The sequence below is a fragment of the Hemitrygon akajei genome, unplaced genomic scaffold (genome assembly GCF_048418815.1).
Source record: "Hemitrygon akajei unplaced genomic scaffold, sHemAka1.3 Scf000033, whole genome shotgun sequence".
In the NCBI taxonomy this organism is placed as follows: Eukaryota; Metazoa; Chordata; class Chondrichthyes; order Myliobatiformes; family Dasyatidae; genus Hemitrygon; species Hemitrygon akajei.
Genome location: NW_027331919.1, coordinates 954,070 through 968,365, shown reverse-complemented (window position 1 = coordinate 968,365; position 14,296 = coordinate 954,070). Strand labels below are relative to the sequence as shown.

At 51.4% G+C, this 14,296-nt stretch overlaps 1 protein-coding gene across 1 annotated transcript; it reads left to right on the top strand.

Moving 5' to 3' along the window:
• Positions 1-1,336: 1,336 nt before the first annotated feature.
• LOC140719874 (oxidized low-density lipoprotein receptor 1-like) lies at positions 1,337-11,290 on the top strand. The gene is made up of 6 exons (XM_073034800.1): positions 1,337-1,439; positions 2,513-2,728; positions 5,793-5,935; positions 6,596-6,660; positions 7,657-7,773; positions 11,134-11,290. Exons 1-6 carry the CDS (start codon positions 1,337-1,339, stop codon positions 11,288-11,290), a joined length of 801 nt encoding a protein of 266 aa, XP_072890901.1.
• Positions 11,291-14,296: the final 3,006 nt, after the last annotated feature.

The following is a 14,296-nucleotide window of genomic DNA, read 5'->3' as shown; positions in this document are numbered from 1 at the left end:
CACACTCACACACACACACACACACACACACACACACATACACACACACACACACACTCACACACACACACACACACACACACACACACACATACACACACACATACACACTCACACACACACACACACACACACACACACACACACACACACATACACACACACATACACACTCACACACACACACACACACACACACACACACACACACACATACACACTCACACACACACACACACACACACACACACACACACACACACACACACATACACACTCACACACACACACACACACACACTCACACACACACACACACACACACACACACACACACACATACACACTCACACACACACACACACACACACACACACACACACACACTCACACACACACACACACACACACACACACATACACACACACATACACACTCACACACACACACACACACACACACACACACACACACACACACATACACACACACATACACACTCACACACACACACACACACACACACACACACACACACACACACACACACACACACACACACACACACACACAATCTGTGACAGAGACACAAAATACAAAATCCGGGACGACTGGGACGTTGAAGGACTGGGGATTATTGAGAGAGGAGGAAGGGAGCTTAACAAAATATTTCAATCCAAGTGCGTGATATGAGACGGTGTCGATTGAGCTGATCCCTGGCAGCGTGTGATGCGACTGTGTGCAGTGACTTTCACTCGATGTCCAACTCCCGTTCTGTACGATGAGACAGTGTGTAGGGAGCTTCGTTTCGTCTCCGATACCGGGACTGAGTGATAGACCAATTTGGAAAGAGCTGCACTCCATTCCTGATCAGGGAATTGTGTCATGGATCGTTGTGGAGGGAGCCTCTCTCTGTGTCTGACTCCGGGAGGAGAAATAGGATTGTCTGGAGTGAGCCTCCGTCTGTGTTTGAGTCAGACAGACACACGGTTTTGGCGTCTCCAAGCAGAGATCAGGAGCCAGGTAAATGTCACTCATACGAGTGGGAGAAACACATTGGCTCTTTGACATTTCATTGGTTGTTTGACGGGGACCGGAATGCGCAGGGATTGGAGGGAAATGAACTTTGTAGGCAAAAACGATTTAGTTATAAAGTATAATCGGTATAGCAAAAATTTGGGTCGAAGGGTCTGTTCTGCTCTGTGATTTACGCTCACAGCTCTGCATGAGGGAAAGACAGTGATTTGAACTCAGAGGGTGGGAGGAGCAGGGTTGCGGTATTCAGGGAACCTGACGATGGATTGACAGACAGGTAACGATTTTTCCACAGGCGACATGGACAGTGAACCAAGGAGAGACCGATCAGACTCAAGCATATGGCTAATCTGTGTTTTAACAGCGGCCCTCATTATCACGGGAATCTGCTGGAGGATTCAAGGTGAGTTTAACACCGGTCGCAACGACCAAACTGCAGAGAATGAAAATGTTCACTGTAAAAGCTCCACATTCCCATCATTTCCCAGAAACACCCTTTACGGTAATATCAACACACCCCTCACTGTGGTACTGACGGGTCTCTCAGAATGACCACGTCTCAGTCTTCACGGTGACACTGACGAGTCACACCAATACATCAGACACTATAACACCGACGAGTCTCTGACTGCAACACCATCAAACCTCGCACTGTGACCCCGACATATCTCTCACCATTGCATAGAGATATCCCGAAATGTGTCGCAGTGCACCTCCCACATGGACCCAGAAACACCTATCACAATGACAGCTATACGTCTCTCAATAAAACAGCGACTCGGTCTGACGGGGAATCAACTATCGCCGTGATATTGACGTAAACCAATCGTGAACCGACGAAAACCTCGCTGGTACCCTGATATACTGCTCAGCGAGCCCCAGACACGTACCTTACGGTGGCCTCGACACCCTTAATATGCCACCAGCAGCCTTACCGTAACACTGACTCACCACTCTCCGTGACACGCTCAGTAGCGTCACGCTGACACACTAGGAACGCGAAACTTCCTTCACCATCTCAGATCAGCTCTGACCGAAACTACGAACTACTTTGGGAAGAAAATCAGGAGATGAACAGGAACCGACGTCAATATCGACTACCAGTCCATGAGTATAACTCAATCTTTGAATCCGAGATATCTGAGATTTCCACCCCGATCTCTCCCAGAGAACCTGTCTCAAGGCGACTGGGAACACACCTCACAGTGACACCGACACGCCCCTTCACCGTGACACTGAGACACCACCGACACGTGCAGCCTCCTCAACGTGACCCGCCCAGCTCCGCACCGTGACACGGATTCACAGGTGACACCCCTCTCCGAGACAGAATCGCCCCTCAACATAACACCGATGCTCTGCTCACTGAGACAATTACCCACACCTCACCCGTGACCTCTCTGTGACCCGTTCGGTAGCGTGACGCTGACTCACGTGTCACTGTAAACGCTAAACATCCTTCACCATCTCTCTCAGTATCACAGATTCGTCAGTCTAAGATCCCCTCCGACCGAAACTATCAGGAATCTAACTCAACCCTTCAATCCAAGCTTTCTGCGCTCAGCTCTAATCTGTCTGTTCTTAAACGAACGCTCAGCGATCTCCTTCAACAGTTCACTGAGATCGAAACGAAGTACAGATCTTTCAACGAAACCAAGGAACAAATCTGTGAATTTCTGACCAACAGAACAGGTGAGGCATCACCCCCCTCTTTCACCCGCTCCTCATCACAGGGCAGGCATGGAGAGAGGAAGCGTCACTCTGTGCTTGATATCGTGAGTGTGTGAAGAAATGGTATGGAGGGTGATTCACTCTGTGTTTGACCCGGTGAGTGTGTGATGGGGCTGCGTGGAGGAAGTTTCACTGTGTCACTGACTCCAGGAGAGTGTGATAGGACGTTGTGGAGGTGGATTCACTCTGTGTCTGACCCCGGGAGTGTGTGATGGGACGGTGTGGATGTGGATTCACTCTGTGTCTGACCCCGGGATTGTGAGACGTAACATTACAGCTTCACTCTATGTTTCACTCCGGGAATGTCTGACTGGACAGTCTGGATCCATTTTCACTCTGTGTCTGACATCGGGAGTATGTGGAGAGATGGTATGGAGGGTGATTCACTCTGTTGGACCCGGTGAGTGTGTGATGGGGCTGCGTGGAGCAAGTTTCACTGTGTCACTGACTCCAGGAGAGTGTGATGGGACGTTGTGGAGGTGGATGCACTCTGTGTCTGACCACGGGATCGTGAGACGTAACATTACAGCTTCACTCTATGCCTCACTCCGGGAATGTCTGATTGGAGAGTCTGGATCCAGCTTCACTCTGTGTCTGACAGCGGGATTGTGTGATAGGACAGTGCCAAGAGAGATTTACCCCATCTCTGTCGCAGGGAGTGTGTTATGTGACATTGTGGAGGGAGCTTCACTATGTGTCTGACCCCGGGAGTGAGTGACGGGACGGTATGCAGGAAACTCCAGTGCACGTCTCACCGCTGGAATATGTGATAAGGACACGGAGAGAGAGATTCACCCTGGGTCTGACACAGGCAGTCCGTGACGAGGCTTTGTTGAGGGAGCAGAACTCTGTGTCTGACTCCGGGTGTGTGTGTGATGAGAAAATGTGGAGGAGAGCTTCACTCCACGTTTAACCCTGGGCGTGTATGAAAAGTGTGCAAGGGAGTGTATGAAATGAGTGTGCAGGGAGCTTCTCTCCACGTCTGACCTCGGGAGTGTGTGAAATGGGTGTGCAGGGAGCTTCTCTCCGCGTCTGAACACGGGGGTGTGTAAAATGGGTGTGCAGGGAGCTTCTCTCCGCGTCTGACCCCGGGAGTGTGTGAAATGGGTGTGCAGGGAGCTTCTCTCCACGGCTGACCCCGGGAGTGCATGATGCGTCCGTGGAGAGAAAAATTCAGTCTGCGTCTGACCTTGTGACCTTGAGTGTGTGATCGGACGGTGTGTAGGGAGCTGAAATCCGTGTCTCAACCCGAGTATATGTGTGTATATCTGTTTATGTATGTATGATGGGCCTCTGTGTTTGACACAGTGTGCGTGTGATAAGAAGCTATGGCGGGGGTGCGGTTGTGAGTGCGTTTGGAGGGTGGGGCGTTATGTCTGTGTCTGACACCGGGAACAGTGACGCGTGCCTGGGTGGTGTTCTGCTCTGTGTCTCAAACCAGTGGTGTGTGAAGTTTGCTGGTAGAAGAGCATCATACTGTGTCTGACCACGGGAGTATGCGGCGGGATGAAGCAGAGAGTGTTTAATTTCCTAACCTACCACGGGCGGGTGTAATGGGGTAGTGTGCAGGGTGGTTCACTCCATGTCTGACCCAGGGACTGTCTGATAGTGTGTGTTAGGGTTAGGGTCAAGTGTGATAGGACAGGGTGGAAGGAGCATCAATCCCTCTCTGACACCGGGAGAGTATGATGGGGCCGTGAGGCAAGACCTTCATTCTGTGAAAGGACAATGTGGATTTGAATTTGTTGAATGACCAACAGGGACCTTCACTCTATAACTGACTCCGGGTGCGTATGATGGGACGGTGCCGAGGTAGTTTCATTGCGTGTCTGATCTCGGAAGTGTGTGATGGGACGGTGTGGAGGGAGATTCACTCTGTGCCTGAGCCCGGGAGTGTGTGATGGGACGGTGTGGAGGGAAATTCACTCTGTGTCTGACCCCGGGAGTGTGTGATGCGACGGTGTGGAGGGAGATTCACACTGTGTCTGACCCCGGGAGTGTGTGATGGGACGGTGTGGAGGGAGATTCACTCTGTGTCTGAGCCCGGGAGTGTGTGATGGGACGGTGTGGAGGGAAATTCACACTGGTGTCTGACCCCGGGAGTGTGTGATGGGACGGTGTGGAGGGAGATTCACTCTGTGTCTAACCCCGGGAGTGTGTGATGGGACGGTGTGGAGGGAGATTCACTCTGTGTCTGATCCCACGAGACGGTGATGAGACGGAGCGGACGGCGCACACTGTTTTTTGGACCCTGTGGGTGTGTCATGGGAGAGTGAGAAAGAGCTTCACTCCATGTCATTCTTCCGGTGTCAGTAATCGGACGGTGCTGAAGGAGTCTGAATCCTGGAGTGTGCGATTGGACACTGTGACAGTAACTTAACTCTGTGTCTCACTCCGGGAATGTGTGATGTCACGGTGTGGAGAGAGTTTTCCACGGTGTCTCACCGCAAGAGCGTGTGATTTTTCAGTGAGCAGCAGACAGTCTGAACCCATGTGTGCGTGTGTGTGTGTGTGTGTGTGTGTGTGTGTGTGTGTGTGTGATGGGACCGTGAAGAGAGAGAGAGAGAGAGAGAGAGAGAGAGGAGAGAGAGAGAGAGAGAGAGAGAGAGAGAGAGAGAGGTGAGAGAGAGAGAGAGAGAGAGAGAGAGAGAGAGAGAGAGAGAGAGAGAGAGAGAGCACTCTGTGCCTGATCCCGGGGTGTGCAATGGGAGAGTATAAAGGGAACTGAACTCTGAGTCCGACCCAGAGACTGTGTGACGAGGCGCAGTGGAGTGAGCATCACTCCGTCTTTTGATCGAGGTGTCTGTGATGGGAAGTTGTGGAGGGAACCTGATTCTGTTTCCCTCCGGGGGAGTGTGCGATGGGACGGTGTGAGGGGAGATTCTCTCTGTGTCTGACCACAGGTGTGCGTGATGGGATCGCGTGGAGGGAATTTCACTGTGTGTATCAACCCGGTTGTGCGTGATGGGAAAGTGTGACGGGTGATTCACTCTGAATCTCACTGTTCCCTGTTTCTGATTGCCAGAGCAAACGTGTTCCAAGGACTGGATCAAAAATAAAGACCGATGTTATTACGGATCCACGTTTGAAACATCTTTCTACAGAGCGATGCAAGAATGTTCAAACAATGATTCAAGGCTGCTCGAAATCAATTCAAGTGATGAAGCGGTATGTGGCACAGCACAAGAAGGTCCCACAGTAACACAGGAATCATCATACACACCCGGGTTCAGACACAGAGTAAATCTCCATCCACATCGCCCCATCACACGCTGCCGGCATCAGAAACAGACTGAATCTCCCTGCACACCACACCATCACACACTCCCTGGGTCAGACACAGAGTGAATCTCCCTGCACACCACACCATCACACACTCCCTGGGTCAGACACGGAGTGAATCTCCCTCCACACCGTCCCATCACACACTCCTGGGATCAGACACAGAGTGAATCTCGCTTCACACCGTCCCATCACACACTCGCGTATTCAAACATGGAGTAAATCTCCCTCCACACCGTCCCATCACACACTCCCGGCGCCAGACACAGAGTGAAGCTCCCTCCACACCGCCTCATCACACACTCACGGGTTCATATACAGAGTGACTCTCCCTCCACATCGTCCCATCACATACTCCCGGGGGCAGACACAGAGTTAATCTCCCCCCACACCGTCCCATCACACACTCCCGGGGGCAGACACAGAGTGAAACTTGCTGCGCACCATCCCATCACACACTCACGGATTCCTGTCGTAATCAACAGACAGAAGCTACATAGATTGTTTACAATTCAAGGCATTAATGAAATAAATTTAATTTCCCAGAGCTTTGTATCCCACAAACTTTTGTACCAAACCCGGGCATACTGGATTGGAAAATGCGAAGACGGGTGAGATTTGGACTGATATGTGGGGTGAAAGTTGGGCATTGATATAATCCAGACTGAAGAAAATGTGATTAGTTTACAATTACAGTGTACGAGGTTGTCGGGAGCGTGTGGTGCAATGGGGACGTTTTGTGGCCGATCTGTGTCTGTCGGGGAAGGACAGGGCGGTGGTAATATTTCGCAAACTGCCAGGGGGCCGTGGGGAGAGTTAAGTACACAGGGATTATTTTGGTACTGACGCATGTCTCTGAGGATAGCGCGGTGCAGTGGGATCATTTTGGAGATAGTCGCCGGTCTGTGAGGAGAGCGAGCAAAAGTGGGAATAGTTTAGTGAATGACATGGATCTGAGGGGTAGAGTAGGAAAACAGGATTAGTTTGGAGACCGATACAGGGCGGTGGCACTCAGTGAGTTAATGGAATTAACTCATTTTGCGAACTGAGGCAAGGATGTGGGAGAGAGGGTGCCAGTGGTATAAGTCTGGTGGCGGACCAGAGACTATTGGGAGAGCGCAGTGTAGTGGGATATGAAGGGAGACAGACACAAAGCTCTGGGTAGAGGGTGGGGCAACGGGATTAATCTGGGACCGGCAACTGGCTGAAGGAAGAGTGTGGAACAATTGGATTCATTTCGGGACAGCCATAACTCTGTGGTGAGACGGTGGGACAGTGGGTTTTTTTCTGGGACTGAAACAGATCCGAGGGGAGAGGGTGGGCCAGTTCGATTCGTCTGGGGACTGACAGAGGACTGTGGTGAGGAAGCGGTTCGGTAGGATTAGTTTGGGAGGCACAGGATTGTGGGGAGACATTGGGACCGTGGTATCTGTCCGGGTACTGTCCAGGGCGGTGGGGATAGAGCGGCTGAGTGGGATGAGTTTGGGGAGTGATACAGGCTATTAGAAGAGAGCGATTTCATGGGATTAGCTTGTGGACGGTCTCGGCTCGGGTTCTCTGCTGGAGCTGTTTTGTCTCTGTTGAAATTGTTTATCCCTCTTGGATAGGAATGTGGGCTTGGCCCTCCTGTACAATGTGTCCCCGGGGACGTCCGACTGCAGAGACTGCGAGCCGTACGCAGGGAATAATCCTTGTGATAGTGATCGGCGTTTCATCTGCGAGAAGTCGGCACCTTTGTTCCCGGATATTCCTGAAAAGTTCCAGGGTCTCTGCCAACAGCCAGTGGAGTCGACATGAATCAAGTGACTATCCCCATTTTTTCCTTCTCTCTCCATCACTCTCAATCCTAAATCAATTCAAATTCCCTCCCCACCCTCTCTGCCCCTCCCTCCTACTCCATATCCTCCTCTTATCGCCATCATATTCTCACCACCAGACACCGACAAATCCCTCTCGCCGTTTATCCCCTTCTTTCTCGCCATTCACCCGGTTCCGCACTTCCCCGCTCCATCTACCTTTCTCTCTACCCCGCACCTCCCTTTATTTCCCGGAACTTTGTCCGCCCGCACTTTCTCTGCTCCTTCTGCCCACCTCTTACACCTCTCTCCACTTCTCTCCCCCAGGCACTCTCTCTCTCTCCCCTCTCCATTCTCTCTAAAACCTCCGTCTCCCTGAACTCTCTCTCTCTTTCTGCTTTCCACCCACTCTCACCTCAATCCTGTACCGTCTGGTTCTCGATAACCCAACCCTGGGTAAAAGTATGTGCGCAATCTTTCTGTCTGTGCCCCTCTCGGGTTTATGGAATTCTGTAAATTTACAACTACCCTCGACGGAATAAAGTCTCAACCTTCCCTCACTCCCAACATAACTCAGTCCTCCGAGTTCCGGCAATATCCCCGTAGAACGCCCTGTACAGTTTATCTAGTTCACTGACATTCTTTCCGAAAGCAGGGCGGCCTCACCGACGTCTTGTACCACGGCAACGTGACATCCCGACACCTGTACTCGGTGTGACTGGTGAAGACCAGCGGGCCAAGTGTCCTGTCCGCCCTATCGGATATTTTCCACAGGAATCGCTATTTGATTTATTATCTGAAACTTAAACGGCCTGGATTTTGTTCTTGTGCAGCATCGATACGGCATAAACATGTAGAATCAATGTAAATTACAAAAAAAAAAGATAATAAAATCTCAGAAACGTGGAGGTAGTGCACATGCGTTCGAAAACGTCGCGCTGCAGGGGTGGAAGGAGTTTGCGAATCGTTGAGATTTCAGGCTGCTGTACCTCTTCCCCGATGGTGGTATTGAGCAGGGATCTTGTCCCGGGATGAGGGGCCTCGCTGATGGATGCCCCCTTCTCGAGGCATCGCATCTTGAAGATGTCCCCGATGCTGGGTAAGGTGGTGCCTTTTGACGCTGGTTGAGTCTACATCCCTCTGCAGCCTCCGGTGACCCTGTCCCTTGCGGCCTCCACACCAGACGGCGATGCTCCAAGTCAGAATGCTCCCAACGTCCATCGGTAGACATTTTCTAGTCTTCAGCGAAAGGAATAATCTTTCAGACTCCTGAGGTAATAACCATATAACAATTACAGCACTGAAACAGGCCATCTCGGCCCTTGTACTCCGTGCCGAACGCTTACTCTCACCGAGTCCCACTGACCCGCACTCAGCCCATAACCCTCCATTCCTTTCCTGTCCATATACCTATTCAATTTTACTTTAAATGACAATACCGAACCTGCCTCTACCACTTCTACTGGAAGCTCGTTCCACACAGCTACCACTCTCCGAGTAAAGAAATTCCCCCTCGTGTCACCCCTAAACTTTTGCCCCCCTAACGATCAACTCATGTCCTCTTGTTTGAATCTCCCCTGCTCTCAATGGAAAAAGCCTATCCATGTGAACTCGATCTACAGAATCACCTAGCTGAACCCCTAAATATCGAGTCCCCTATTACTACTGCCCCTCTTCCTTTCCCTACCCTTCTGAGTTACAATGCCGGATTCTGTGCCGGCGGCACGGCCACTGCCGTTTCCCCCAGGTAGGTTGTCCCCCCCCCCCCAACAGTACTCAAACAGGAATACCTATTGTCAAGGGGTACAGCCACTGGGTTACTCTCTAGTACCTGACTCTTCCCCTTCCCCCTCCTAACCGTGACCCACCTGTCTGCCTCCCATGGCCCTGGTGTGATCACCTGTCTGTAACTCCTCTCTGTCATCTCCTGCCTCTCCCGGACCAGACGAAGGTCATGGAGCGACAGCTCCAGTTCCCTAACACGATCCCTTAGGAGCTGCAGCTCGGCGCACCTGGCGCAGATATGGACATCCGGGAGGCTGGGAGACTCTAAGACCTCCCACATCCGACACCGAGAACAACAAGCTGCCCTCACACTCATAATTCCCCCTTTCCTCAAATTACAGGAAAAATTAAAAACTAAATCTACCTTGTCTTGCCCGTTTCTGCCTATGCCCGTTGAGCCAAAGCCCTTAAGCCTTCACTTTGCTCCCGTCTCACTCCGCTTCCCGGAAAACATCGCTGACTGCTGTATAAAGCTGTGTTACTTTAGAATCTTCCCCGCTTCACTGCCCAACGTCACACGCCTGCGCAGTCCCGCCTCTCTGAATTCCGGTGAGAAGAAGAAAAAATCAAAATGGCTCCCGCCGCACTCCCGTTCTGATACTCAGACTTCCTTCTCCAAATGTGGGAACTGACATGGGCTGTGGGAAGAGAGTGCGAAGTGGGAGTCTTTCGGTGGTTGACACAGGCCTTTAGGGAGAAGGCTAGGTATTGGGATAATTTTGGGGACTCGCACGGGGCCTTGGGGTGAGAGTGGATCTATGGATCTCTTTTGTGATCTGACCCAGGTTGTGGGAGAGAGTGAGGCAGTGGGAACACTTTGGGGCCTGGCACATGTCTGTGGGGAGAGAATGAGGGAGGGATGTAATTTGGGGGCATACAAAGATCTGTGGGGAGAGAATGGTTCAGTGGGAGTACTCTGGGGACTGAGACACGTCCGTGGGGAGAGCATGGGAAGCGGGAGATGTTTTGGTGATTGACACAGGTCTCTAAGAAGAGGGTTGAGCAGTGGGAATATTTAGGGGACCGGCACGGGGCTGTGGGGAGAGAGTCAGGCAGTGGGTATAGTTTGACTGACACTGATCTGTGGGGTGGGAGTGGTGAGTGTGAGTACTTAGGCAGAAAACACAGGCCTGTGGGGAGACAGTAAAGAAGTGGGAGCATTTTGAGGACTGACATGGGCCTTGGGAGACACCGGCGTTGTGGGAATGTTTTGGGAATTGACACGAGCCTGTGATGAGAAGGTTGGGTACTGTTATTATTCTGGTCTCTGACACTGATCTGTGGGCAGAGAGTGGGGCAAGGGATTATTTTTGTGACTGACACAGGGCTGCAGGGAGAGAGTGGGTCAGTGGGAGTATTCTGGAGACTGACACAGGGCTCTGCTGGGAAAGTAGGATTGTAGGAGATGTTGGGGTGCTAAAAGTCAACGGCGAGGGAGCGTGTCATTGGGTTTTGGGACTGACTGCTGGATGTGCGTAGAAGTTGTTTACCCCTCTTTGATAGGGAAGTGGCTTCGAATGTCTTGTGCCGGATTAACGGTGGAGACATCGAATGCGGTGAGGTTCGTAAGCGCTTCGTCTGTGAGAAGTCTGCACCTTTGTGCCCAGATAGTTCTGAAAAGATCCAGGATCTCTGTCAACAACCAATGGGACCGACTTGAATATAATGATAAAATCCTCTTTCTCCCGCATTTCTCTTAGCCACTCACACTACCCCTTCCGCGCCGCTGCCCCTCACCCTTACCCGATTTTCCCCTTTCCTTCTATTGCAATCCTACTCACCATCTTGCCCTCTCTGTATCCTTGTCCCGCTAAAGTCTCTATCTCAACCCTCTCCACTCCTGTCTCCTCTGTTTCATCCCCATTTTCCTCACCATGCTTTCTTGCCTCCCTCCCTTTCTCCCAATTCATCCTTCTGTTCCAGGTCTCTCCCTCGCTTCTCTACTCCGTCTCTACCCACTCTCCCCATCCGAATGGCTCCCTTTTATCTAACCCAACTCGCTCCCCGCTTCTGTCTTTAGCTACTCTCCCCTCAATCATGTGCGTAAATGTTCTCAATATCCCAGTCCTGGGGAAATAGAGTGCACGCATTCACCTTATCTGTGTCCCTCGTGGTTTTGTACACCTCTGTAAGGTCACCGAAAAAAACCCAGAATTCCCAACTTCGTTCCATAACTCAGTCCTTCCTGTCCCTGCAGCATCCTCGGAAATCTCCCTCTGCAATCTTTCCAGCTCGTTGAGTTTTTTTCTTCGAGCAAGGCAAGCAGAACTGAACTCCATACTCCAAGTGCGGCCTGACCGACGTCATCTGCAACTGCAACGTCACCTCCGACTCCCGTACTCAGTGTCCTGACTGATGAAGGCCAGCGTGTCAAATGTCCTGTCCACCTGTATCGCATCTTTTCTACCGGATTCACGGTCTGTTTTATTATCTGTAACTTAGACCACCTGAGATTTGTTCTTTTGAAGAATCTGTAGGACACAAATATGTAAAATTAATGTCAAATGCAAAAAGCTAATAAATGCCGCAAAAATGTGGAGGTGGTGCTGATGCGTTGAAGAATATGCTGGCGGTGGAGAAGAAGGTGTTGCTGGTTCATTGAGTTTTCAGTTTCCTGTTCGTCGTCAACCCTCCTTCCCAGCCGACCATCCTCGTCACCGTCATTCACGACATCCCCAACAACCCTCCCCGTTTCCGCCACCGCTATCTTGTTCCACACCCTGTCTCCATGACCGCTCCGTCCCCTACACTCCGTGCTGTCTCCGTTATCTCCAGCTTCACCAATTCGGCTCTCCTTCTCACTGACCCGCTCCATCCCCTACAGATCATCCACGATTCCATTAACCCTCTCCCTCCTCAACACGTCTCCCTCTCTCTCTGCTTATATGGAATTATGGGGAGGAGGGGTGAGGTGACGTCTGTTGTTACAACACCCAGCCGCCTTCCACTGGATATCGATCTCTCGTTTCTGAGACTCTGCCCTGTTCTATGTGAACAGGCCGATCGTTTGGTTCGAGAACAGTTCATCCCAGTGACTGACATCTCACCTCGCGTCCGTGTTCCCACCAAAACCAACCCCTCGTCCAATTCTCTCCTGTTCCCGGCACACCCTCTGAACACAAACACACGCACATTCTCCGAGCCGGACTCACAATTCAAGACTACAGGAACGGCGGAGTTCTGGGATTGGTGAGAGGGAAGGAGCTTCTGAACATGGGGGCTTCTGAAGGGACTCGGTGGTGTAAGCTTCAGTTTGTGTCTGAACCCGGGTGTGTGCGATATGACAGTCCGGAGAAAGCGTCACCCAGTGTCTAACTTCAGGAGTGTGTGATAGGACGGTGTGGAGGCAGCTTCAGTCTGTGTCTGAACACAGGTGTGTTGGATTAGACGGTGTGGATTTTCACACAGTGTTTGAGTGTGTGTGTGTGTGTGTGATGAGCCGGAATGGAGGGAAAGATTGGCAGGAATTGGATTTGATTGGAAGTCAGAGTGTTTATCTCTTTGAATCTTCAAGGAGGAGATTCTCGGGTGAGAGGAGACACAGAACTGTTGGTTGATTTGTTTTCAGTTTAATTATTGTTTCTTTCTTCATAATCGCAAAGTCTGAGTATTAGCAATGTCTGTCAGGAGAGTTGAATACTCCTCCTGCGAGATGTGGGAAGGCAGGGAGACCTCACGAGTTCCCGACAACTTCACCTGTAAGAAGGTCATCCAGCTGCAACTTCAACACTCGCTGCCCTGCACACGTCCTGCCCCCCTTATCTCCGACCGTCCTGGCTCCCTTACCTCCTGAATCCCTTAAAACTATCCCCACCTATGTCGTCCCTCCACTCTCCTCCCTCTCTGTCATCACAGGCAATTGTGGGAGTATGAGGGAGAGGTGACGTCTGGTGTTACACCACCACACCCCCACACCCTACACCCGATATCGATCTCCCCTACATTCGTGTTCATCACCGCCGTCTTCTTTTACATACCCCGTCTCCATCAACCCTTCTTCCACTACAATCCTTACAATTTCCGTTATCTCCTCCTTCTCCATCTCCTCTCTCCGTCTCCCTGACCCGCTCCGTCCCCTACACTCTCCACTGTTCCATCAACCCTCTCGCTCCTCTAAACCCCTCTGTTCATCTGGAATATGAACAGACAAACTCTGTTCATCTGGAATTCTAGGGAGAAAAGGGGGGACGTGACGGCTGGTATTACAACACCCGACCCCCTTCTCCGGATGTTGATCTCTCGGTTCTGAGCCTGTTCACTGCTCTGTGTGGTCATGCCGGTATTGTGGTTCCACACCACTTTCTCCCAGTGACCACTGTCTGAACACCACGTCCCTACTCCCTCCCCCTGAAACTCTCCCACTTCTCTGCTCTTCACTGCTCACCATCTGAACAGAAACACACGCACAGTCTCCGAGACAGACACACAATGAAGGACTACTGGAACGGCGTAGTGCTGGGGGTGGGGAGAGGAAAGTAGCTTCTGAACCCGGAGTGTGGAAAGGGACCGGGGGGAGGGAGCTTCAATCTGTTCCTGACCCCGGGTCTGGGTGCTGAGACGGCGTGGGGTGAATTTCATTCATTGTTTGAATCTGTATCCGTGTGATGAACCGGAGCAGAGGGGGCTTACCTCGGAGTAAAGAAATCGCAGCAGCCATTGTTCGAGT

Excerpts from the sequence above, each read along its gene's own strand:
- LOC140719874 (XM_073034800.1), top strand. The coding sequence starts at position 1,337 with ATGGACAGTGAACCAAGGAGAGACCGATCAGACTCAAGCATATGGCTA. Across the intron at positions 1,440-2,512 it reads AATCTGCTGGAGGATTCAAG|TATCACAGATTCGTCAGTCT; the intron begins GTGAGTTTAACA and ends CATCTCTCTCAG. Across the intron at positions 7,774-11,133 it reads CGGCGTTTCATCTGCGAGAA|GGAAGTGGCTTCGAATGTCT; the intron begins GTCGGCACCTTT and ends CCTCTTTGATAG.